This window comes from Gopherus evgoodei, chromosome 10, assembly GCF_007399415.2.
Source record: "Gopherus evgoodei ecotype Sinaloan lineage chromosome 10, rGopEvg1_v1.p, whole genome shotgun sequence".
Taxonomy (NCBI): domain Eukaryota; kingdom Metazoa; phylum Chordata; order Testudines; family Testudinidae; genus Gopherus; species Gopherus evgoodei.
Window position 1 is genome coordinate 43779614 of NC_044331.1, and position 25348 is coordinate 43804961.

General features: G+C 51.0%; 1 protein-coding gene across 8 annotated transcripts in view; it reads right to left on the minus strand.

The window, feature by feature from the left end:
• CELF6 (CUGBP Elav-like family member 6) overlaps nucleotides 1-20080 on the minus strand; it is a 222244-nt gene extending 202164 nt beyond the window's left edge. For 6 of the 8 annotated variants that reach the window (XM_030578554.1, XM_030578557.1, XM_030578556.1 and 3 more), the window contains exon 1: nucleotides 19882-20062. In XM_030578554.1, the coding sequence (XP_030434414.1) occupies nucleotides 19882-20062 (181 nt within the window). Of the gene's footprint in view, nucleotides 1-19881 lie in introns of all 8 variants that reach the window. The other 2 variants (XM_030578566.1, XM_030578561.1) reach the window with 2 other exon arrangements.
• Nucleotides 20081-25348: the final 5268 nt, after the last annotated feature.

The window sequence follows — 25348 nt, forward strand, 5'->3', positions numbered from 1 at the left end:
CCATGGCAGCACGGAGAGGGGCGACTACTGTACACAGGCAGGTGTGCCATCCGTCCAACCATAGCCAGTCCTCAGGGAAACCGCAACCAGACAGACTGCAGATTCCCACTGCTCTGCAGTAACCCTGGACAATGGCCTCTCCCGAGCACATCCACCCCAGTGTGTCTTCTGAGCCCCCTTTGTGCCCTGAAGAGTTAGCACTGCCCTCTTCCAGCTCGGCCCCCATCACCCCAGTTCACCCGCCAAGTCCCGCTCTGTGCCCAGCTCCCCTTCTGCACCGTCCACTGATGCTGCCTGGGGAGCATGTTTGCAGCGTGTTAGTGGAGCACTCAGTGCTCGGCACTGCACAGAGCAAAGAAGGGCCATGGGCTCTGCACGCTTGGAGCTTAGTATCCCCACTGGCAGAGAACATGGCATGGCACAGAGGACCCGGGCAAGCCAAGGGTCCGCGAGTCTTGGCATGGGGCAGTGCACGGTTGGTGTTCTTGTCAATCAGGATACCCAGTGATGAGCTATCAGAATTGGAACAAGGGATTCCACCCAGATGGCCTCCTTGGGTGGGGGGAATCGATTCACTTGCTCCCCCATTTAAACTAACCCTCTTGCTCAGATCCAGAGCCCGGGGGGAAGCAACAGCGGTAGGCAAACTGCTATGGAGCCACTGCTTGCAGCAGATGCTTATACTCTGTCCCTGAAATCTGCCCAGCAGGTATAAATCACTGTTCGCCTGTCAATGTAACAGCACCACACCAACATGCACCAGCTGCGAATCTAGCTCAGTGTACACTGAGCAACTTGCAACGTGTCCCCAGAAAGTAATGCTATCCACACCAGCCTCCCATGTGCAAACACCCGCGTCGGCTGGCTACAGCCGCCACCCAAACACCCGGCCTCTATGCTCATGCACCCTTGCTTCCTACCTCCCGAGTCACAGCATGTGATCCACACAGCCTCCCCACAACCATCCACACCTTCTGTTCCCCAGGTAACACACCCTGCCCCTATGCAGCCCCCACACAACACCTCTAGCTCTGCAGGGTCCCTCCGCCAACTGTGCACCCACTCCACCAGCCATGCCCTCTGGCCATAAGCACGCCCCTGCCACTCCCCAGACATCCCCACTCGCAGGGGCAGCCGGTTTCACTAGCTGGGCTCTCCAAGCCCTGGGGGGTGAGCCCGCCGTGACTCACCAGAGAGAGCAGAATGCTGGGGGAGGGAATGGGGCTCCGGAGAGCAGGTGGCGATCCGGCCACCTGCAGTCTCCCATAGGTTGAAGGTCTAACAAGGGTGAGTCCTGTGCTCCTCGCCAGGGAGGGGTCAGCAAGGGCCCTCATTAGGGGGCTCCAAAGAGGCTCCAGCATGTCTGTCCCTCATGCCAGGTCTCTTATCATCACTTTCACTTGTCAGGGCCACACAAACATGACCCCCAGTGAAGCCAATGGGGTAGGCAGGTGTTTGTTCCAGTCCCATCTCTGCCACTGGCCCGCTGGGTGATGTGGGGCAAATCAATTCCCTACTATAATAATAACAACTGGAGATATACCAATCTCCTAGAACTGGAAGGGACCTTGAAAGGTCATCGAGTCCAGCCCCCTGCCTTCACTAGCAGGACCAATTTTTGCCCCAGATCCCTAAGTGGCCCCCTCAAGGATTGAACTCACAACCTTGGGTTTAGCAGGCCAATGCTCAAACCACTGAGCTATCCCTATGTGCCTCAGTTTCCCCACCTGTCAAACGGTGGGTACTGATGCCGCCCTCCTTGGTGAAGGGCTGAGGATCGCTGCAGCAAAGCACTGCGTGCTGTTCATGTTATTACTAGGGAGTCAGTCCAGTCGTTCCTACCACCCGTGGGCAGAGGAGCAGTCTCACTGCATATTAACACGGTGCCACAACCACCACTACATTGGCACCGTCACTGGCATTGCCACTGAGGAAGCCCGGGGCTGGATGGGCCATGGAGACTGACTATAAACCTAAAGGAATCAATACTGGGATTTGGCTGTCGACCCAGAGGAGCCCAGTGCTTCACCTGTCTATGGGATTGTGTCTAAATCATAAATGAAGTGATGTGGATTTGGCCACTGTGCAAGGACAGTGCTGGGTCAGGGGGAGTTGAGATGGGCTTGGATCTAAGGCAATTGGAGTGCCTGAGCCAGGTCTGGTTAATTGAAATCAGCAAACAGAGCCAAACACATCAGGATTAAAGCAAATCCCTCCAGATTAACAAATCAGCAGCACTAAGGAGACAATGTGGGGAGATGGGGATCGGACCAAGCTGTGGGGAGCGGGCTGCCCAGAGACAAGGCCCTCCTTTGAGCATAGCCTCACCCTCCTGCCATTACCCTCACCTCCACTTGGGGTCACCCCTGCCCCAGAGAGGCAGGGGCAGCAGTATGTCTCCCATATCCCAAGGAGCAGCCCCAGTCTCCCTCCCCTTGGGTGATACAGCAGGCATACCCTCTGTCCCCCAAGGAGGCAGGGGGCACCCGCATTATTTACCCCCACAGTTGGGGCTGGGCTCTTCTTGTGCTTCTGGAGTGGGGCTGGCTGGGTCCCCAGAGAAGTATGGCTGGGGGTTAACACTCCCTTGAGATGCCTGGGGCTCTCAGAGCTATTATCTCAGGCTCTCTGCAAACGCATGTGAAATTGTTCCACCCAGATCGTATTTTCAAGCTTTTCTTCCCAGCCAGGCGGCCCAGAATCTTCCTATTGGTTTTTAATGAAAGCTGACTACCTCACATGGCACTGGGAGTTGGCCCCACGCAAGGGCCTATAATGCCCACGTCAGACTAGGGACAGGCTGTACAGTGAGGCTGGGCAACATGACGGAGGGTAAAGCAGACTGCAGGGCACTCTCCCTGCCTGGATCTGGCCCAGACCGTTAGACCCGAAGTAGGTGCCTCCTCTCCAGTTGCCCCCAGCACAAACACCTGTCCCCAAGACAGAGGCTACCTTTCAGTCATTTAGTAGCTCAAAGACTTCAGCCACTGAGGAGTTAGTGGACTAAGAGTCCATGAGGAACTGCTCTTCCTGCGATCAGCTAAGTAGCAGTAAGCACTGATCTCAAACGGCATGACCGACGGCTCTTCATCCAGCCGGGGTTCGGACAGTGAGGGTGGATCCAACTCACCCCCAATGTAATGCCAATGACTACACCAGGGATAAATCTGTCCCCTTACTTTACAAGCATTTTTCACCTTTCGTCCCCACACACCCTATCCAGGGATCACTTCACCCTCTCCTGAAACCAATCCCTTCTGGGGCGAGTCAGGACAGCTGTTTCATAGAATATCAGGGTTGGAAGGGACCTCAGAAGGTCATCTAATCCAACCCCCTGCGCAAAGCAGGACCAATCCCCAACTAATTTATCAAGCCTGACCTTAAAAACCTCTAAGGAAGGAGATTCCACCACCTCCCTAGGTAACCCATTCCAGTGCTTCACACCCTCCTAGTGAAAAAGGTTTTCCTAATATCCAACCTAAACCTCCCTCACTGCAACTTGAGACCATTGCTCCTTGTTCTGTCATCTGATACCACTGAGAACAGTCTAGACCCATCCTCTTTGGAACCCTACTTCAGGTAGTTGAAAGCAGCTATCAAATACCCGCTCATTCTTCTCTTCTGCAGATTAATGGAGCACAGCAACACTGCCCCGTCAGGTTTACCAAGGGTAAGCCAATCTCCACCTGAAATTGCCGTGGGGAGTTTGGGAAGGTGGGCTTTGGCCAGGACCCCAGGGCTCTGCCCCCTGACCCTGTGAAAAGGGCCTCGGGATGATCTCTGATGGTCAGCAATGCTCAGTACCTCACTTTTACATGTCCTAGCATCTGCACCAGCACGATGCTTCTGTGTGGCCAGGAAGCCTTCTAGAAGAGAGGCTTCACGGGGCATCTGGTACCCTCTGCTCCTCCCTAGAGGAACTGATAATGCCCACTTGCAGTGATGCCCCTGCCTGGGTCCTCTGGCCAAAGGACTGAGGGATCTAGATCAGGAGCCCTCACGGCTTGAGCTAAAGGCCCAGGCTGGAACAGACTCTGAAATCTGGATAGCAACTGGACAGGTCCAAAGCCCAACCCTGTTACCATCGGTTGCCCATTACCAGGGCCGTAGCAACAAAGAACGTGGCCCCCTCCGAACATATGTCCAGGGCCCCTTACAATGCAGAAACTGGAATGTGGTATTTATTTTATACAATATACAGGGTTCATATTATGTATACATAGGCCTACAGTGTACATGTATTCCGTATTTACGCAAAGCGCTTCTTTCGAGCCTTGTTCTCCGCAAATTGGTTAATCAATGCGTCATAGTCCAGAGACCTGGCAATCTTGTTTTCGACTGAGATAACTGCAAGCGCAGAAAGCTTGTCATCTGTCATGGTTGAGCGCAGGATATTCTTGATCAGTTTCATTCTGCTGAAGCTCCTTTCAGCACCAGCGACAGTAACTGCTGTGGTCAGAAGAATTCTGATGCAAATGCAAAGATTCGGATATATCTCCTGAAGGCTGTTTTTGTATATGTACGTTAAAAAATTGTTTGCCGTGACAAGTCCTCTCTCTTTCTCGATGACATAAATAAAACGATTCAATTCCATTATGAGTTCGTTGGCATCAATGTCTTCCATTTTTCTTTCAAAATTTTTGCTGTGATTCTCCAGTTCATTTTCTCTGTGACACTGCTTCAGGCTGTTAGTGTTGTACAGAAATCCAAACAACTTATACCACTCCACGAGTTGGTCAAATCACGACGAAACAGAAGATATGGCCTGATCAGTGAGAACAAGAAAGAACTGCAATTTGAATTTTTCTTCGGCAGAAAGAAGACTCGAATCATCAGCACATTCGTAATCAAACATATTCTTCTTATGTCGCACCTTGGTTTCTGGAAACACCTGCTCAATACCCATATGCTCTGCTATTATCACGTGCATTTGTGACCACAGAGTTGTATCCTGTATTTTGATAGTCTTCCAAAAACATCATTGTAGCACCGACTTCTGCCTGCAGTACGTCAATTGACACATCCGGTGAATGAATTAATTTGCTGGTTTTATTGATGTGAAATAGTATATCGTACCACGTGTACACAGTCAGAACAAAAAGCCACGTAGTAACATGGTCTAAAAGGGCACCGGCTTTTGTTGCTGTATTGCCATGTTTCTTTTCGAGCGCATATTCTCGCAAAGATGACAAGGCATTGCACAGTTCTTCAAGGTGATAATGCAATGGCTTCACAGCATCAATTCTCGACTCCCAACGAGTGTCCGATAACCCTTTAACAGATATTGGCATATGTTCTTGAAGTATATCCCAACGTGAAGGTGAAGAAGAAAAGATAATGTATGTTCTGTTAATCAGACCAAAAAAGTCAACGGCATATTTCGATGACTTTGCCGCGTCTGAGATCACAAGATTCCAAGTGTGAGCTCCACATGGTACATACAAGGCATGGTCATTTATTTCTAGCATGCGGGCTTGAACTCCTTTATTCTTTCCTCTCATATTTGCGCCGTTATCATAAGCTTGGCCTCTCATGTCAGCAATGTCTATTCCTAAGTTGTTTGCCTTTTCAAGAAACGCTTCCAATAAGCCCTCGCCAGTTGTATCATGAACATTAAGAAAACCAACAAACACTTCACAAATATTGACACCATCTTCACCGTTGCATTCAACAAAGCGTAACACCACAGACATCTGTTCTTCATGTGACACGTCGGGAGTACAGTCCAAAATAACTGAATAATATTTTGCTTTTTTAAGCTGTGCTATGTTGGCCTCTTGAATGTTACTGGCAACAAGTTGAATCAGCTCATTTTGGATCTGTGGACTGAGGTACTGAACATGTGTCTCTGCCTTCTTAATCCTCTGTAAAAGTTCGCTGAGGACAGTATCATACTTTGCAAGCAATTCAAACAGTCCCAAAAAGTTGCCATTCGAAGGATCGCCGAGCTTTTCATTACTTCCTTGAAATGCCAAGTTTCTTTCGGACAAGAAAATAACGACATCAACCATGCGTTTGACAACATTTCTCCAGAAATCTCTTTCTTTCAGAAAAGCCTGCAATTCGAATTGGTCAATAGATGTACGGTTTACTATGCCTGACCGAAGGTCAAACCATTTCACCATACAGTCTTGATGACCTTTGCCTGTTTCATGCTGCTGAAGTCTTTTTGACAGTGCTTTCCAAGCAGATGCTCCACGACGTAGTGGTATGTCGCCAGTGCCAAATAATTTACAACAAAAACAAAAAATGGCATCTTTCTGAACTGAGTACATTAACCATGAATGTCTTATTTTCTCGCCATTTGCCATGGTTCGATAGAAATGAGTACTTGTGAACCTCCGTCTTTCCTCGTTAAATGGAAATTCGTAACTTTCATTCTGCTGCGGTGGGCCACGTGCAACAATGTCAAACACTTGCCTGTCTGATATTATAGACGGTCAATCTCCTGGATCATCAGTCAGTGGTTCAGATTCAGATACTTCTTTCCCGGCAGCAGCTGGAATATCTGTCACAGTTTGTTTGATAGAACAACTGGCTTCACCTTCGACCTCACTTGAAGCACTTCTGGATACTTCTGGATACGATTCTTCGCTGCTAGCGCTGTCTGTTTCATGTGCCTGTACCTGTACGTTGGATTGCAGCACAAAATACGTTGACAACTTTGGAATTTTCTCAAGTTCCTTCTCGGCATCTTTTGCTGCCTTTCGTTTACTAGCTCCGCTCTTATACATTCTCTTAGACATCACAAAGCACGCTTCTGCATTGGAAACGATAAAAAAATAAACTAAATTAATAACATTTATCCGCCGACCGCCATTACGAACGCAAATACACATTCTTTGAACGGGTCCAACTACAATTCGAAACTGACCGACAGACAACTGATGTAGCCAATAGCATTATGATGTATCATAATGACTTCACGGTTTTGTCAGTAAAACAAACATGGATTGTGCAATAGCATCAATAAATGTCACTTACCTAGTTACACCTTACATTTTTTTGCCACTTTTAGGGGCCCCCTTCCTTGCGGGGCCCCCTCCGGTCGGAGGGTACGGAGGGCACTTGCTACACCTCTGCCCATTACAGGCCCAAGCTAGCCAAGGCTGTGACAGGCATGTCTAGCACAAGCTGGGGGTTCCTCACTTCTATTCATTGAGGGCCAGCCAGATCCTCTTCTCCAGGAAAGCGGTGGCAGGGCTGCAGTTTGAAGGTATCTCGTTGGCTCAGGTACCCAGCCCTGCGGGAAGCCGGCTGTGTGCTCTCAGCAGCACTGCATGCGCTCTCCCCTTGGGAGGATGGCTGTTTCCAAAGAGGCAGTCCCCGGTTTGGGTTCATAGTCAGCTGGTTGTGGGAGGCTCAAGTGCAGGGCATCCTGGGAAATGTAGTACCAAATGGCTAGCAGACCTGGAGAATAGGGGCTGGAGAGTGGGGATTCTGGGAATTGGCTTGCTTAGAAAAGAGAGGGGGCTGCCCAGCTGTCCTTTAGCCAGAGAGCAGTGATCATTCCTACTGCCAGCCATGGGTCCATGTGAGTCTTGGGCATCATCCCCTCTGGCCTCAGCACCTGCTTCTAGGGGGTGATGGGGTACTTCTTCTGGATTCCTACTTTCCTGCAGGAGTCCAGGGGGACCTAATGCTTAGCATAGGGAAATCCGCAGCTGGCTTAGACAGCCCGGCCCCAGTTGTTCTAGGGTTGGCTTCTGCACAATGCACTCATAGACTCATACACTTTAAGGTCAGAAGGGACCATCATGATCATCTAGATTGACCTCCTGAACATCGCAGGCCACAGAACCTCACCCTCCCGTGCACCTCAATAATAGACCCACAACCTCTGGCTGAGTTACTGACATCCTCAAATCATGGTTTAGAAACTTCAAGTTACAGAAAACCCACCATTTACACTAATTTAAATCTGTAAGTGACTCACATCCCAGGCTGCAGAAGAAGGAAAAAGACCTCCAAGGTCTCTTGCCAATCTGACCGAGGGAAAATTCCTTCCCAATCCTAAATATGGCTATCAGCTAGACCCTGAGCATGTGGGCAAGCCCCACCAGGCAGATGCCTGGGAAAGAATTCCCTGTAGTGACGCAGAGCCCGCCCCATGTACTGTCCCGTCTCCAGCCATTGGGGATTTTTGCTACTGGCGCATGTGGAGTGGCTCCTTGGGAGCCAGTACCTGCAGGTACAAATTACAGCAGCCCCAAGGATGCTCTAATTAGTGCTACAGGCTGGTAAAATTGCAGGGGAGGGGGTGGACCACCTGTGCATGCTCCACTCCGTGTGCACTAAGCATTCTCTAGTGCACATGGGCTCTGACACAGGGCTTAGGGTAACATCTTTAAACTCCTCTTCTTTTAACCCTGTGCTGTCTGGTTACTTCTACAGCCCCTTCAGCCCAACAACATGGCTTTATCTGGCTCAGACCCTGCAAGGTTAGAAATATTTATTATCCCCATTTTTCACAGATGGGGATCCAAGGGCTGGAGAGAACTAACTGACTTGCCCAACAGGCAGGAAGCCTGCAGCAGAGGTTGGACTCAAACCCAGATCTGTGTCCCTCTCCTTAACCACAAGGCAATCCTGCCTCTCCTGAAGCCTGGGCATGACTCAGAGAGGAGAGCACCACCTGCCACTTCCTTGAGCGTCAGGGGTTTTTCCATCAAGGTCTCCAAGCCAAGCAATGACCATGTCTGACCCTGTTGAGCAGCCAAGTTACAAGCAGACCGAGGTAGAAGCATGCCCAGAGTCACCAAGGTGCTGGCTGCCTGGCTCTGATGCCTGGACTTGCTTTACTTTTGAGATATGTGCATGGCAGTGGCTGGCTTGTAAACTGATTTCTAGGTCTGTTGGGTTTGAAATAACAGGCCAGAGTCTCCCCGGCAGCTCTCAGCCCCCATCCCAGCTCCCAACACCCCCTTGCTACAGGATTTTATTCTGCTGAGAAAGGTGGTGCCCTGAGGCAAGTGGGGTGTAACAGAGCAGCACTTGACACTGACAACGCGGCCCCAACAGAGGGCGCTGAACACTAAAAGCTGGCTCGGAGTGAGTAGCTGTGACCCAAGTGCTCCCCCTTGAAAACAGATGGGGCTACACAGTTATGAGTCTGTAGCCAGAGACTTTCCAGGACATACCCAGATGGGCATCCTGCCCCGTGTTCGCCACCTGCAGGACATTTCATCACAGGGAGCCAGGTGGGGTCGTTGCCCTACGATACAAACTCGCTGGTTCTTGCGGTTATTGTGGGACAGATGGACGGAAAAGATTTGAAGATCTGTGACACGTAGGTCATTGTGTTCCAAAGCTGAGGGAGGTGAAACCAGATGCCTGGGGCAGGGGCTCTCAGTGCTCACTCAGGCACAAGTGAAATCACTGACATCCACGTGACAGTCGAGATAAGGTGTGGGCTTGGGCCTTTACAAAGCAGCCCAGGAAGATGATGCTGAATAGCAAGACCATTGGGGGGCGGGGGTGCAGCTGAAGCTAACGAAGCACCTTGGCTTTGAAAAGAGACTGGAACTGTGTATCAGGGAAAGAAGGTCACAGATTACAGTGGTCAAACTCTGTCTCATGAAAAGTGGCTCCCAGCACTGGGCGGCCAGGGTAGAGGGTGAGAAATACCCAGTAGCCAGGAAAGGACCTTGGCAGTATGCACAGGCTCTAGGCTGCGGTTTATCTGTTTCTTTTATCCGTGATGTTTTCAGTCCTTACGCTGCCTTCTCTTGGAATTGTCATCTTCAGCTTGGTGGCAGAAACGTCTCTTGACTTTCCCAGAGACACAGTTCATGCAGCAGGGAGCAGAGGGGAAACGGATGGCAGCGGATGTGTGTGCATTGCAGGTGTCCGGGAGCCACAGGGCTGGGCACTCAAGTGTGACGCAGTGGAGTGTACAGACAAGTGGGAGGGATGTGTGCCCCAGGCCAGAGCAGAACTCTGGGGTGAACTAGCTGTATGGATTTAGAGCCAGGTTCAATCTGCTCTGTCCCAGTGACTAGGGTTGGCAACTTCCTAAGTGCACAAAATCAAAGACCCTTGCCATGTGCCTGTCCCGCCCCTTCCCATAGGCCTTGCCCCTGCCCTGACCCTTCTCCGAGGCCCCACCTCTTCTCACTCCATCTCCACTCCTTCCGTTACTTGCTCTCCTCCACCCTCACTCACTTTCACCAGGCTGGGGCAGGGGGTTGGGGTGCAGGAGGGAGTGAGGGCTCTGGCTGGGGATATGGGCACCAGGCTGGGGCCAGAAATGAGGGGTTCAGGGTGCAGGAGGGGGCTCCACGCTGGGGCAGGGGTTGGGGTTTGGGAGGGGGTGAGGGCTCCGGCTGGGTGTGCGGGCTCAGAAGAGGGGCTGGGGATGAGGGGTTTGGGGTACAGGAGGGGGACTCCAGGCTGGAGCCAAGGGATTCAGAGTGCAGGAGGGGGCTCAGGGCTGGGGAAGAGGGTTGGGGTGTGGGAGAGGGTGAGGGGTGTGGGCTCTGGGAGTTTGGGTGCAGGAGTGGGGTTAGAGCTGGGGCAGGGGGTTGGAGTGGGGCAGGGAGTGAGGTGTGCAGGCTCTGGCAGGGCAGCACTTGCCTCAGGCAGCTCAACAGCATGTCCCCACTCTGGCTCCTACGTGGAGGCATGGCCAGGTGGCTCTGTGTGTTGTTCATGCCTGCAGGCACCAGTCCCGCAGCTCCCATAGGCCGCAGTTCCCGGCCAATGGGAATTGCGGAGCCCTCACTCGGGGCAGGAACAGCTCGCGGAGACCCCATGGCCACCCCTGCACCTAGGAGCCAGACATGCTGGCTGCTTTCAGGAACTGTGAAGCCCAGACAGGCAGGGAGCCTGCCTTAGCCCCAGTGTGCCACCGACTGGACTTTTAGCAGCCTGACAGTAGGGCTGACCAGAGCTGCCCGGGTCCCTTTTCTACCGGGTGTTCTGGTCAAAAACCAGACACCTACCAGTGACTCCCACAGGGAGCCTAAGGCTGGGGGTGGAAATTGCCAACCTTGGGGAAAAGAGTGGGGCTCTCAGAGCCCGGAGTGGGGCACTTGTTTTACCAGCAGCAGTGGGCACAGACGCTCCCTCCAGGCAGTAGCAATTCACCCTGTATCTCTTGGGTAAACCCAACAGTGCCACATTCCTCCTCCCCCGCTCTTCGTAGTGTCCAGAGTTGTCTCCGAGGTGAGGGGAGCCAGTCCCCTCCAAACAAGGCAGGATATTAGCTGCTCAACAACCTGTTGCTCATAAATGGAGTGTCTGACTCCACCCTCCACTGCACAGGCATCCCCACAGCCCCGCCCCAGCATGCACTGGGCTCTGTGGGACCCTGGGATGTTGCCAAGTCGTGGTCAGGGATCTGGAGGGCCTGGCCCTGGGACATTACACAGACCTTTCCCACCTCCTAGCCACATCCTGCAGTCTTTGGAAAGTGAGGTCCCACTGCTGACACTAACTTCCTTTACTAACTTCCTGCCTTCTCGAGATGGCTTTACTTTGGGTTACCAAAACACACACTCAAGCCCCTCCCACCAAATCCCACCCCTTAGCTCAAGTCACACCCCTTCCTTCCAGATGACACCTTGAGGGAATTTCCTCTTGGCTGCTGGGACGCTGGGCAAATCGGGATTCCAGTCTCTGACCCCACCCCCTCTCCTGGATCCTACAGGTGCTCCCTTCTTCAGCATTCTGCCATACACGTTTCTAGTCTGAATCCTTGTATGTCTGTGCAATAAAGACTGAAGAACACATGTTGCTTGCTGCAAGTTGTCTCTGTTATAACGTGTGTTTAGTTTATGGGAGGGTTACTGTGAAGACAGTGGAATAGTCAGCAGTCAGTCTAACCAAAATTTGTGTTCGGTGGGGTGAGGAGGAGCTGGAGGGAGAGGACTGTATGCATGTGGGGTGGCAGATGACAGGGAGAGTGGCTGTGGAGGGGGCAGGACATGGGTCTGGGTGGTAGGCAAGCCTTGGATTGGTTGTTTGAGGGAGTCTGTATCTTACTAGTCTCTGCAGGAGAAGGGGAGGCAAGTATCTACTTCCTGATCTCGGGGCAAATGAATGTGGTGTCTCCAAAAAGGCATAGTACAGAGGTTTGGAACTGAAAGCACAAGGACCATGACCACTGAGGGAAAAGAACTATCTGCACTGGCAAGGCTGCCGATGCCAATGTGTGGGTTCAGGACAATTCCTGGATTCTGAGGTTGCAAAAGTTTTCAGGAGAGCAAGGAGACCACCATGGCATGGGGATTGCTGACTGGAGGCTGATTTGGGTGGCGAGATGTGGCCCACATTGGCCTCACATTCAGCTCGCTCTGCAGCGTCTAAGGAGGTTGTGATCCACCTGCCATTGTGGTAGTTCACTCAGGCAGAAATGACCTGGCCTTTATTGCCTGTGTGCTCTCCTACAACGTATGAGAGCAGCTGTGGATGGCATCAGAGATTTGTGCCCAGGAGCTGTGATACTTTTCTCTGATTTGGTGGTGCCCAGGCAGCCTCAACTCAGCCTTCTTCCAGTATGGTCCCAACAAGCCCTGTCAACACCCTGCCCGCCCCACACTTGCTGAAATGTGCCAGCTCTTTCACTCTTCTCAACACCTAGTCATGCCCCCCCCCCCCGATTCCATCAAACACTATTAAAGGACAACATAAAATGGATGCCCATGCTACTCATCCGCTCTTCCCCTGGAGCAGGCAATGACCAACGGGAATTGATGCCTGTTTGGTACAGGAGTGTTTGTGCTATTAGGACATACAGGGGTTGTGACAGGGCTGTGACTGTGATCTGAGGGAAGAGCCATGTTTTCCACCCCCTCCTGTGTGAAGAAAGGGGTAGGCAATCTATGGCACAGGTGCCGAAGGCGGCACGTGAGCTGATTTTCAGTGGCACTCACACTGCCCAGGTCCTGGCCACCAGTCCGGGGGGCTCTGCATTTTAATTTAATTTTAAATGAAGCTTCTTAAACATTTTAAAAACCTTATTTACTTTACATACAACAATAGTTTAGTTATATATTATATACTTATAGAAAGAGACCTTCTAAAAACATTAAAATGTATTACTGGCACACGAAACCTTAAATTACAATGAATAAATGAAGACTCAGCACACCACTTCTGAAAGTTTGCCAACCCCTGGTGTACAGGATGCACCATATCAGTGCAGAATTGCCTGGGTTATGGCAGTTGCAGAGCACCTGTCTTTGATTCCAAAGGATCTTGCCAGCCGTGAGGTGGAACATGAGAGGATGCTAATGCTTTGATGATGGTTAGGTGATGGTGTCCTGACAATGCACATAAGGGAGTTGTACAAGGCTGTGAAGTGCTTCTGAAATTGAACCCATGGGGACACTTTCTGGGGCCGTGGCTAAGTGTGTGAGTGTATCCTGGACCTTACAATGCCAAGCAGGCCTGCCTACTGCCTCCACTGGCACTCCTAACCCCCTGCCTGAACCTGGAGTGTACCCGCAGCATCCCCCCCGGCTACTGCCCACTCCAGGGGAACACAGAGAAGGTGGGGCAGGCAGCCTCTTGTGGTTTTCTATTTCCCTTTTGCCCTTGTCAGATGGAGTCCTATCGGTGAGTGAACAGGCTGTGAAAGGAAGGGAAGAGTTTGTATATTTCAACAATGTTGTGGCTGACAGTGTGAAGGTGTGTGCATTAACAGGTCTGAAAGGGGGCAGTTAAGGTTGTCGGAGCGAGCTTAACGCTTTTCGGACATTTGAGTTTTGCTCAGCTCAGCATTCTGCAGGGAGGACCAACCACTAAGCAAACAGAACTCTGTGCTAAGGTTGTTTTCTGCCACTGAATTTCAGATCAGACCCATACTCCAAACAAGACACCTATTACCGCCACCTACACTCAGACAAGCTGTGTCACCTCCCCAGCATGTTTTGCTGCCTAGAGAGAAATTAGTGAGCACTGACATGGCCCAGAACATCACTCAGGGCGATGTCCACTCCAGAGCTGGGCAAACTAAAAGAAAGGAAAGCAAGGAGCTGTCAGCGCCCCTGGCCTACTTGGGCAAGGAAGGAGGGTTCATACGCCTAGGGGAGATCTCCTGAGCATCCTCTGGGTCCCCAGTGCTCAGTGCACAGCTGCTGTGCTCACCACCCCTCATTAGCACAGCTAATGTAGCAGCTACAGAGAGGCCCAGCAGGGGTCCATGCAGCTTGATGCAGCATTAGCTCCAGCTCAGAGATCCTTGGGGGCAGCAACAGAGCTGCTAAGAGGCTGCTCCCCAGCCCATTCTGCTAGCCCAGCCCTGACCTTGGTATCCAGGGGAGCCTCCACCTCCAGAGAAACTTCTACTGAGTTGGAGGAAGGTGGGAAGATGCCACCAAACTGGCACTACTCCCCCAGGTGACCTCCAGGGTTTCTCCCCCCAGATGGCCCCCCAGGGCTGATCCCCCTAGATCTGTGTCTCCTCTACTAAGGAAGCAGAGAGGCTGATCCAGCCTTGGCCGTCTGTATTGTCTGTACAACTAGGTATGCTGGCAGCACACACCCTCTCTCAGGGAGCATGAGTGCTGCAGCTACTCTGGTATCTAGTGTCCATGCACTCCTTCCCGTGGTGGGTGGGCGGTTATTGCTCTGAATTACACCCATGTCACTGGAGCTTTGTCATCAGTGGCTCACACAGCATTCCCCAGTGGGTGCTGTGTGTCACACAGGCCTTCCCAGACTCTCCAGGGAGCTGGTAACCAGGGAGACCATGTCACCGTAACCTCTTCTCCCTCAGCAAACCAAGCCACTGGAAAGAGAAAGGTTCCCTACCTCCACAAGCCAAGAGAGCGGCCAGCCTACCCCTGCCCCTCTGCTTGGCCCATGGGGCTGAGAATGCTTCAGGCAGCTAGACTCTGGTTCTCTGGCCCTTTCTCATCTTCCTACAGCCTTGCCTCTCCTTTTCTTTCTCTCCCAGCAGGCCACTAACAAAGACCAGCAGCAGCTGTTCTGACAGGATGTGACACTGTAGCAACCCAGTGTCCAGATCACGATAGCTGGCTGGTGACATCAGCATGAGCTGAACTGATGGGTCTCAGGCCAAGTCCTAGTGGTCTCATGAGAGCTGGCACCATCTGGCCCCCCTTGGCTGAGAGTCATCAAGGAGTGACTGTGATGTGGAGCACGAGCTCCCCTCTCAAAGGAGCAGTGTCGCACATTGGTGGGGCAATCTGGGAGGATGCTTAAACAGTCGCCCATGCAGTCCCTGTTCTATGGACAAACATATCCCCATGGCTGGCAATCCAAGGCCTCTTTCCCAGTATAACCTTTACTTGACTCCGAAAGCACTCTACTGAGGGAGCTTTCCATGCATCAGGAGAAGGGCTCTGCTGAGAAGCCAGGCTGGGTGCCCTTGTAGGATAGGGTCACCCCACATCTCAGGAGAACAAAACCCATCTCAGTCACGTCCCCTCAGCTTCTCAGATGGGCACAAAGGCATCTCAGGGGCCATATCCCAGCTTGGTTTGCATTGCGTATGCTAATTCTGCAAGGAAGGAATTTGATGTGCCCCTAACCAACGGGGGACTGGGAAGAGGGAGCCTTGGCATGGGCTAAAGTTTGTCATCAGAGACCATTAAGCCCCACAGAGCTCAATGGGCTTTGGACTAGGCTCCTCAAGACAGACGACATTTTCCCAGCTGTCTCTGATCAGGAGCGTGAATTGTGACTCTTGTCTACTGCAGCATCTATTCGCTGAACATTCCCAAAGTTGTTGTGCCTGGCACGAGTAAACTTGCACTGCAATGCTCCCCAGAGGCAGCTGCATTTCAGTGGTGGACAAAGGCAAAGAAATAAACACCTCTTCGTGTCCCCAGAGGCAGTGTGTAATGCACCACGCACCAGTTCTTCCCTGCAAAAGGCACTATGAATCAATACAGGGGATTGGACACTGTTGGTATTAATTACTATAGTCCATAGGAAGAAAGCGCAATTTATATTGGTGCAGATCCTGTGTGTTTGTGGTCTCCCTGGCCCTGTGTCTTGCTGCTGAAAGGAGCAAAACTGGTGTTGCCAGTTATTTCCTTCTCTTCATAAGTCCTTTTCTTCTTTCTTTAGACATTTTGATTCACTTTCTCCAGCCTCCGCCAGCTCTGTCACTAAATCTGGGTCCAGAGGCTAAATTTCAGTAGCACGTTTCAGTTCAGTCACCAAAAAAATCCTGAAGGAGACTGAAGGAAGAGCCCAAATCTCAGCAGTGACACTGTACGGAAAAATTATCAATGAAGGAGGGAGCAAGGAGAGGCGGTGCAGATGCCAGATCAAAGAGTGAAGGGGGTAGAGAAAGGAAAAAGCAAGAAGAGGGAAACAATGAAAGAAAGCGAAAATGAAGGGATAGCAATTCTGGGGAATTCAGAGGGCTTAGCTGTTTATGAGACATCATTTGTGCCCCAGATTTTTGTTTCAGAGGGTTATTGTATGAGAAATACTTGGGGATGATGGACAGTACTTAGTGCTCCAGGGGAAGGGTTTGCAAAACTATTCCAGGAAAGGTTTGATTGGTATTTTAAATTTAAAGGGGGAAAGGGATGCAAGCAGAAATCTTGCTCTTATGGGTCAAGCCTAGTCCAGCTGAGCTTCTTCCAGTGCTGAGTGCTAAGAAAACACTCTTTAGATAGATAGATAGATAGATAGATAGATAGATAGATAGATAGATAGATAGATAGATAGATAAGAGAATGTAGCCACCTTCTGCTACACCACAAATTTATTATTTTATTTTCAGGACTAAATTACAAGGCTGAATTTTGACATCTTTTGACCTAATCTCTTTGGGCCTAATTCTGATCCTCTTAGTAGCATTTTCCTCAGTAATTCCTATTGATTGTAAAGGGGTTTATTCCTGGGGAGAGGTGCTACTCAGTGTGAGAAACAGAACTGATTTCGGGCCCTTTCAATATCACATCCTTTGGTTTGTGAATCAAAAATGAAACTATTGTAAGATTTGTCATTATGGTGAGCTCTTACTCACATGAGTAACTCTGTCACAGCCATGTGAGTAAATGCTTGTTGTTATGTATAAGGGCTGCACAACCTAACCTGCACTGTTTATATCTCTGGCTGGCAAAATTGTCAGCACAATTTGCCCAGCCCAGGCACAAATCTATTTACTCTCTCTTTATTATGCTGATGAAATGAATGAATGATATTTCACTAGGATTTCACAAAAAGAATTAGCCAAAGCAAGCAGGAAAGAAGAATTTTGCCAGGCTCCTTGAATGCTGTATACCTAATCACCCATCTTTCTCTTCCAATTATTTTATTAGGTCATATTCAAAGCTTCTTAAAGTGATATTAAAACAGCAGCAAAACAGTTTCCCTTCAAAAAAAGTAAATATTTAATGAATGAAATTGACATTGATGCATTTTTAATATTGGCACAATTAAATCTGCCAGATGATTAAGTATTAATAACTCTTAATAAGTGCAATCTACTTGCCTTCAAATAGAATGAATTCAGGAGTGGAACAATGCAGGGAGTGTTGCCATCAGCCTGCAATGGGATAGACAACAGCGATTTGGGGCGGCCAATTTGTTCTGTTTAACAATCTTTAAACTTCCTTTATGTGTAATGTTTTTACTCTCCTGTGTAAGGCAGGGAGATCACGTGCACTCACACAAATTATCTTTTAGCATTTTAGAAAAGTTGCTGATATCAAACTGAAAATATCCAACTAAAGCTGTTTAGCTACTAGCCATTTATGTCCCTTTCCTATCAGCTGTCTGTATTTACAATATTTACCATTTCAAACCAACTCAGCATTCTCCTCAGAGGGGAGGGGAGTTTGCATAAATCTAATCTATCTATCTAATCATCCTGAAATGTCTGGTAGAAATTCTGAGTGCACATGCACAAGCTAGCTCCACTCCAAAGCTTAAAAAGTAAAGAGGGATGACATTTTAATTAGATGAGTGTCTGCAATTAAATGGCATTTTTTCAGCATGATATTTAAAGTTGCACAAGTCTGATCATTTTTGTGGCGTGGGGAAGGGTTTTCCAGAAGATAGATAGATGGATGGATGTGAAAGAAAAAAAGAAAGAAAGAAATGTATTCACTTTTTGTATTGAAATGTCAACCGCCCCTCCTTGTTAGCATTAGATGTGGAAACCAGACCTAGGAAAGCACATAGAGAAATTTGGGATGCTCAGTAACAGACCTGAGAACTAAAGAGTTAAAATGGCCAGACAGTTGCCAGCTGTGGAACAGTCATCTATCTATCATGTTAAAGACCAAGTTTCATTTTGGCTTCCTAGAAACTCCAGAGAATACCTCTTGCTACCTGCATCCTAGAGTCTCATTTTATGTCTTGGAAACCATTCTGTTCTTTCCATCTGGAAGAGACATAACCTCCCATGTACCAGTTCTGTGCTTCCCTCTCTGTTTTAGTCATCAGGTGCCTCCACCTGAACTGGGGTTCGGAATTATATAAACCCCTCATTTTAGGAATCCTACCTGGGAAATACTGGAAATCAAGGAGTAATGCACTCACACATGCTACAGGGTATTAACTCCTAATTCTGCAAAGGAAAAAGCAATCAGGATTACAAGGCCTCTGGTTTGTATTCAGCAGGGGAGCTTTTCAAAACAGCCATCCGAGGAAAAGTTGCAAAGGCATGGAGTGATTTTGTTATTGTAGATGTTTGGGGAGGGGCAGTTTTGGGAATGGGGGACAATGATCTAGGCTCCCACTTGATCAGGTTGTTCTGAAATTTACTAGCTTTCATTACCCCTCTCCCTTGAAAAGAATCCCTCTGACAGCAGAGAATATTCCATGACACATTTAAAGCTAAACCAAGATTTTGAAACACAAGTACGGAATCCATTATCAAACAGTTAGATTCGGATCCTCTGCTTTTTACAAATCAGGAAGGAGTGCCTTACTTCTTTATTTCTTTTAAAAATACAAAACAGAGTATTTGTTAAGGACCAAGCTGGGATGGATGGGGAACATTTATTGTATTACAAATCACAGCATTTACCTAGAGGCAAACTGAGTCTGCTTCCCTCACCTAGCTCTTTGGCTGCTGCTACTCAGTTGGTTTACCTCTTTGCTTTTTGCACGTTGCTACTTTCACAACAGTTGCAAGAAGTCACCCAACAGGTAATCCTTTCCAGGACTGCTCCCTCCCCCCCCACCGCCCTCGACTTTCAACATTCAGCGAGGTTACCAGCTGATGACACACACCATTTTTCCCTGCAAAATGTTGTTTCTCAACTGCAGTATAAGCCCAGCCATAAACACCCCATTATTATTATTATTTAAAGGGATCAAGAGGTTTTATTCTCTATTTTGAAGTGATTTTCTCTCCAGCTAGAAACCAAACTGAAAAGCTGCCCCCTCCGCAGGCATGAAAATATTGATTTCTAAACACAAACACAATTTTTGGCACTAATTTAAATTACTAGACAAAGAGGTAGAGGTAGGCAACTCCCAGTGCCTAGCCCCCATCCATGCTTGAACCAGACCTGGTAATGTGGCAAACCCAGCAGTTACTGATGGCACACACATGAGGCTCAGCCCCACAAGGATGGGGTGGAGTTGGATCTATAACCAGGCACCCTGCTCTTCACCTGACCCAACTTTACCCTCTCCATGGTTAAGAGTCCGTTGATCTGGGGGCAGCTGAAGTGGGGCTGGGTGGGCGATGGGAGGGGCTCTGGGTGCAGGTGTGGATGCTGGGGACCAGATCCTCTCCCCCTTGCACACACTGAGCCTGAGGAGCTAGCGGGCTTCGGGAGCTGGGGCAGTTGCAGGGCTGGGTGGGCGATCTGGGGGGCTCTGGGGGCTAGGTGCACGGTGCAGGCGGGGGGCTGGAGCCGGGTCCCTCTCCCCTCAGCAGCCGGGCCTTTGTTGCTCAGAGCCGGGGTCAGGGCCGGGGCCCGGGGGCGCCCCTACCTTTGTGCATGCCGGTGAACCTGTCCTTCAGCACCGTGAGCTCGTAGATCTTGCCGAACTCCTCGAAGAGGGGCTTGAGGTCCCCCTCCTCCAGGTTGCGGGGGATCTGCCCCACGAACAGCTTGATGGCATCGTGGTCCTTCATGGCGATGCCGGCCGGGCCGGGGCTCAGTCCGTTCATCCTGGCGGCGCTGTCCGCGGTGCTGAGCGCGGCGCCGCCGCTGCCCGTGGCCATGCTCCCGCGGCCGGCCGCGCTCCTGCTCCGCGCGCGGGGCCGCCTCTGCGCGCCCCTCCGCGCCCCGCTCGCGCCTGCCCCCCGGCCGGATGACGTCAGCCAGCTAGCCCGCCACGAGACGCAAGGTTTTTGCATAATAAGGCAGCGGGAGCCAATCAGAGGGGGCAGCCGGCAGCGGGACAGGGGCTGGGAAACAACCCCCCTCCCCGCCCCCGTGCCAGCCCCGCTCCCCCGTGCACGGGGTGGGGGTGCCGGGGTGGGAGCTGCAGAGGGGCAGGGCGGAGGGCGGGGTGCACCAGTCTGCTCCGTGGAGCTGGCACCGGGCGCCGGAGCCGCTCCGCGAGCAAAGTGGGGGGAGGGGGACAGGGAGCTACTATTGCAGCAGATGCATGAGCGGTTCCGCTGGGCGGGTGGGCGGACGGGGGAGCTGGGGCAGAGGGCAGAGGCAGAGGCCCTGCAAACTAAGAGTTGAGGGAGCTGAGCGGAGGTAAATGCCAAGGCGGTGGGAGGGGAGCAATGCCAGCCCTCTGGGTGCTGGCCCCAGGAGCAGACACCAGGGGCTGGAGCAAGGGGCAGCACCCAGCATAACGCACATCCTTTGGACTCAGCCAAGCTGCCAGCCTCTTTCCTCCCCGGTAGAGCATTTGTGTGTTTTCAGACAGCCGGCAGCAAAGACCGTAGGTGGGGGTGGGGGATGCGCAGCCCTGGCTAGAAGTGGTTTCCTTCACCTACAGGGCACAGTTTGGTTCAATGGCTCTCAGCACCCCAGCTATACAGATTGTTCCAGCACCCCTGCAGAAGGGGAGGCTTTGTGCAATCAGAAAGATCTCTCCAGCTGCTCATGAACTCACAACTTTAGGGTCTGTCAGAACAGCTGCATTTTAACAAGGAGTGTAAGGGGACAGAACACAACGGAAATGGCTTATCAAATCCCACTCTCTCTCATCAGATGCATTAAGGTTAGGTGTCTGTCCAATATGAGATTAGATAGATAGATAGATCTTCCACTGACTTCAATGGACTTTAGGAACTTAAATACCTTTGTGGATTTTGGCCTATGTTGTTTTTAACATAAATACACTGTCTGGGAGCAAAATGGGAGCTGTTATGGCAAATATTATGTTAAACAAGCTGGGGTAGAAGCCTAGCAAGCTGGCTATACAGGGAGGCACTTGAGATTTCAGCACACTCTTTGCAGTCTCATCCAGTAGCCCTGGAGGAACTGAAAGGCCAGTTGAAAGGGAACATGTAACTGGGAAACTCACTGGGCCTGTAAAAAACTCAACCCAGGAGGGAGCTTTTGGGGGCAGCTGAGTTCCTCTCGCATCCCTGGGGCGTGGCCCTCAGAACTTAGGGGCAGGCCTCTGCATGTAGGGGTGGAAGGAGCTGGGATCTCAGATCACTCTTCTGCCTGAGTTCACAGTGTTTTGAGTGGAGGATGATGGGGAGGGAGATTGCGTTTGTCTAACAGTGTGGAGGGAAAGCACCCTCATCCTGCAAAATGAGATCTCAGAGCTCAGGCCCTCTCCCCACACCCAGTGGGGGGCAAACACAGTGGGAGTGAGATTCTATTTGCATAATTCCCATCCCTTCAACCTCCCCTGCTCGTGCTAGTACACCAGGGGCAATGGAGGAGGTGCCCATATTCCCCAGCTCAGGCCTAGCCAGTCCTTCTCTTGGCAGCAATGTGCAGCACCATTGGCTGTGTGGGGTCTTCCCAGGCTGCAGGGAGCTGGGGTGGGAGGAGGCCTTGTGTGGAAAGGAGCCACATTTATCCCCCTGTGACGAAGTGGGGTTTATTCATCTTATGTTGCATGTGAGTCTTACTGTCCTATACCAATATGGTGTGTACCTTAGTTTCCCTGTGTACTGCACCAATACTTCAGTGGTGGGAATTGGGTGTTTGAGATTTTTGCTGAGGCCCTCAGGGCAGGTGAGGCTGCCCAGCTCTTTGCACCGATGTAACCTGACACCCAGGAGGGGGGATGTGACCAGGTGATACCTTTTGCCCAGAAAGTGAGACAAAGAGAAGGAGGAGGAGCAACAACGGGGGTGTCGTAGGTTGGGTTGCTGGAAGCTGGCAGTTTGTGTGGGGAGACTGGAAGAGGGGGAGTCCAGAGCATCTGGCCCAGGACTCCCAAGATGGACTTGGCTGAAAGTCACTGATTTCTGTGATACCAAGTTCTGTTCTATGCTGTGTTCCTGTCGACTAATAAACCCAGGGCCATCCTTACCCATATGCAAAGTACTCAGCTGGGTAGGGCACCAGGAAATTTGGGGCACCAAATTTCCTGGTGCCCTGCGCAGCTGCGTGCTGCTTCAGCCCCTGCTCGAGCTCTTCCACAGGGCCTCCGCCCCTGCCCCACCTCTTCCCACCCCCCTGAGCTTTGCAGCAGGGTGGGGGCTCCGCTAACTGGCGGTGGGAGTGCAGCGACCCAGACCCAGCCATGGCATCGGTGAGTGCTGGAGGGTGGGTCCCCCCTGCCCCCCAAGCTAGCCTCGCCCCCCTCTGCAGAGGCCTGGGGCCCGCCCTCCCCCTTCCCCTGCAGAGGCCTGTCCCATCCCCACGGGGCGTGGGGGGGGGGTGCTGTGTAGGGCCCCAAATAGCTAGGGACAGCCCTGAATAAACCTTCTGTTTTACCGGCTGGCTGAGTTACGTCTGACTGCAGAGTTGGGGTGCAGGGACCTCTGGCTTCTTCAGGAGCAACAGTGTGGAAGGGGATGTTGAATGCCCCGAGGTCAGACCCAGGAAGGTTGAAGCTGTGTAAGCTTCTTGCCTTGGTGACAGTGTGCTCAGAGATAGGAGGCTCCTCCAGAGTCCTGACTGGCTTCATACGGAGTAGTTCCAGAGCATTGACCTGGTGACTCCGTGACGCCCACCATCCCCCTCACACTGCAAAATAACTGCAGCTGCCTGGGTCTGTGATGAAATGGCTGCTCTGAAGGGGCCTCCAGACACGTGGTTGTTCATCTACCAGATGCTCCACAGGGGAATGTTTAAATCCCTCGTGTTCCCTCTGCACAAACCAGCCATGAGTGTGAGAGCTGCTTCCTCCCCTCAGTGTCTCCTGCAGCCCAGACCAGTGGCCCTTGGCTGCAGAGAAGGGACCTGAGCTGAAAGGCCTGAAGAGCAACACAGTGGCTGGGGGAACACCAGGCACCTGAAAGCCAATCTCCAGACCCCGCCAGGAGGGTCAAAAGGGCACTGCTGTGACCGGCAAAAACAAGATCATGGGAGACAAGGGGCCACTGGGAGAAGCAACACTGCCAGCCTCTTTGGCCTGTTCAGAGGTGTTTGAAGAGAACACACGAACTGCCCAGCATCAGGGGGGTCACTGCTGGTCCCCTTGTCAGTCCCAGTGAAGAGGCCAAGGGCTGAGTGAGCTCTGCAGTATGAACTCGCCTCTGGTTTTCTGGGCTGGTCCCTTGAGGTACCTCGATGGGGCAGGATGAGATGCATTGCTGCTGCTCTGACTCCATCGTGGCTTTGGTATATAGAAACCTCTGAGCTGCGGGGGCCATCATTCCAGCCCATTCCTCCCAGTGGGAGTTTTGCCGTTGACTTCACTAGGGCCAGGATTTCACCCATCATTCATAGTGATTCATGTGCATTTACTCCAAGACAACATATATGTTAAGGGAGGGAATGGACATCTTTCGATGCTGATATTGCTCACTGCATCCATTTCTGGAACAGAGCATTGCAGCTCTCTGACAGCACCCAGCAATGCTAGACCCATGTTTGAAGGTAGGTGGACAAGAATCCTATATCAAACTGAGGCATCAGAGGGAATTTCATTGGATAGAGCAGAATGACCTAGGGTCGGATTTAGCCAAAACATTAGGTTTAATACCTCTGCTCTCTCTCCCTCCTTAGGACTGCTTTTCGATTCTCTCACTTCTTGGGTGTTCCATTGCACCCGTGCAAAGTGTGTATAGCGTGGGTGTGGGGTTGCACTCGTGTGAAGGACACCACAAGGTGCAGGATATCAGGGAATTATGCACTCTGATTACATGCCTGTCTTCAGAAGCAACCCCAGAGGTCACACCACTCCCCTTCACAAGAGGTAAGGACACTGAGTCAGCCCTGACTCAGCAGGAAGAGTGCCTCTTAGTGAATCAGGCACAGCATCTACAAGTTCCTTAGGGGTTTCCCATTAAGTAGTGATCAGGTTCCATCCTGCTTAAGTCTGAGATCACAACCCAGGTTGGCAAAGGAGGCTGCTGCATAGTGGTTTGCATTCCTCCATACTATCATTGCTTGCTGTTTTACACTAGCTATGGATCTGGCCCAGCCTGTCCACCCATGTGCCCACCAAATCAGCTCATTCCCATATGTGAGGACGTGTCCTGTGCCTTTAAAATGGTAGCAGGAAGCCGGGGAGCTGGGCAAGGTGCTGTGCAGAAGCTCTACAGAGAGGCAAAGGAGCCAGAGAGGAGGGAGCCAGAATAGCTTTAGGGGTAACACTGTCTCCCAAGTTCCTTGTTCAGTACTAGAGGAAAGTGACTCTTTCCTGGATCTCCCCTCTCCTCATGTCATATGATGCCATGAGCAGGACAGCTCTGCATCATGGAGACCATGTGCTCAGGTCCCAGTGATTTCCAAGAGACTTTGCATATTGTTATTGTAATGGATCCAGAATACACAGGGCACTCATCTTAATGCCCTCTGAAGGGGTAAGGAGAGAGCTCTGGCAGTTCGAGAGACAGATGCTGGTCCTACATGCTTGATACTAGAACCCCTCTTCCCACCACATGGTTCTCATGGGAGGGGAGGGGAGGCCAGGTGAACATATGGAATGCATCTCAGGGGAATTTTGTTTGTACAGCACCGAGCACAATGAGGGCCTGTCTTGCTTGGCCTTTAAGCATTACTGCAATAATAACAACACAAAGAGACTTGCACATACCTGTACATACACAAAACCACACCCAGATAGATATAATATTGTCTCATTGGTTCCTTGTGCTCCCCCATCTGTCTGTGTGTCTCCACCTACTGTCTCTTGTCTTATACTTACAATATACATTCTAGCTCTTGAGGGATGGGGCTGCCTTTTTGTTCCATGTCTATACAGTGCCTATGCCTGGTCCATGACTGAGGTTCCTAGGCCACAACTGCAGTAATGATAACAGACACACACCTATCGGATTCCAGATTCGCACATCCTAGTAAAATGAACTGTAGCATGGGGAATGCAATCATGACATCTCCTATTAGTCTAAAAGAGA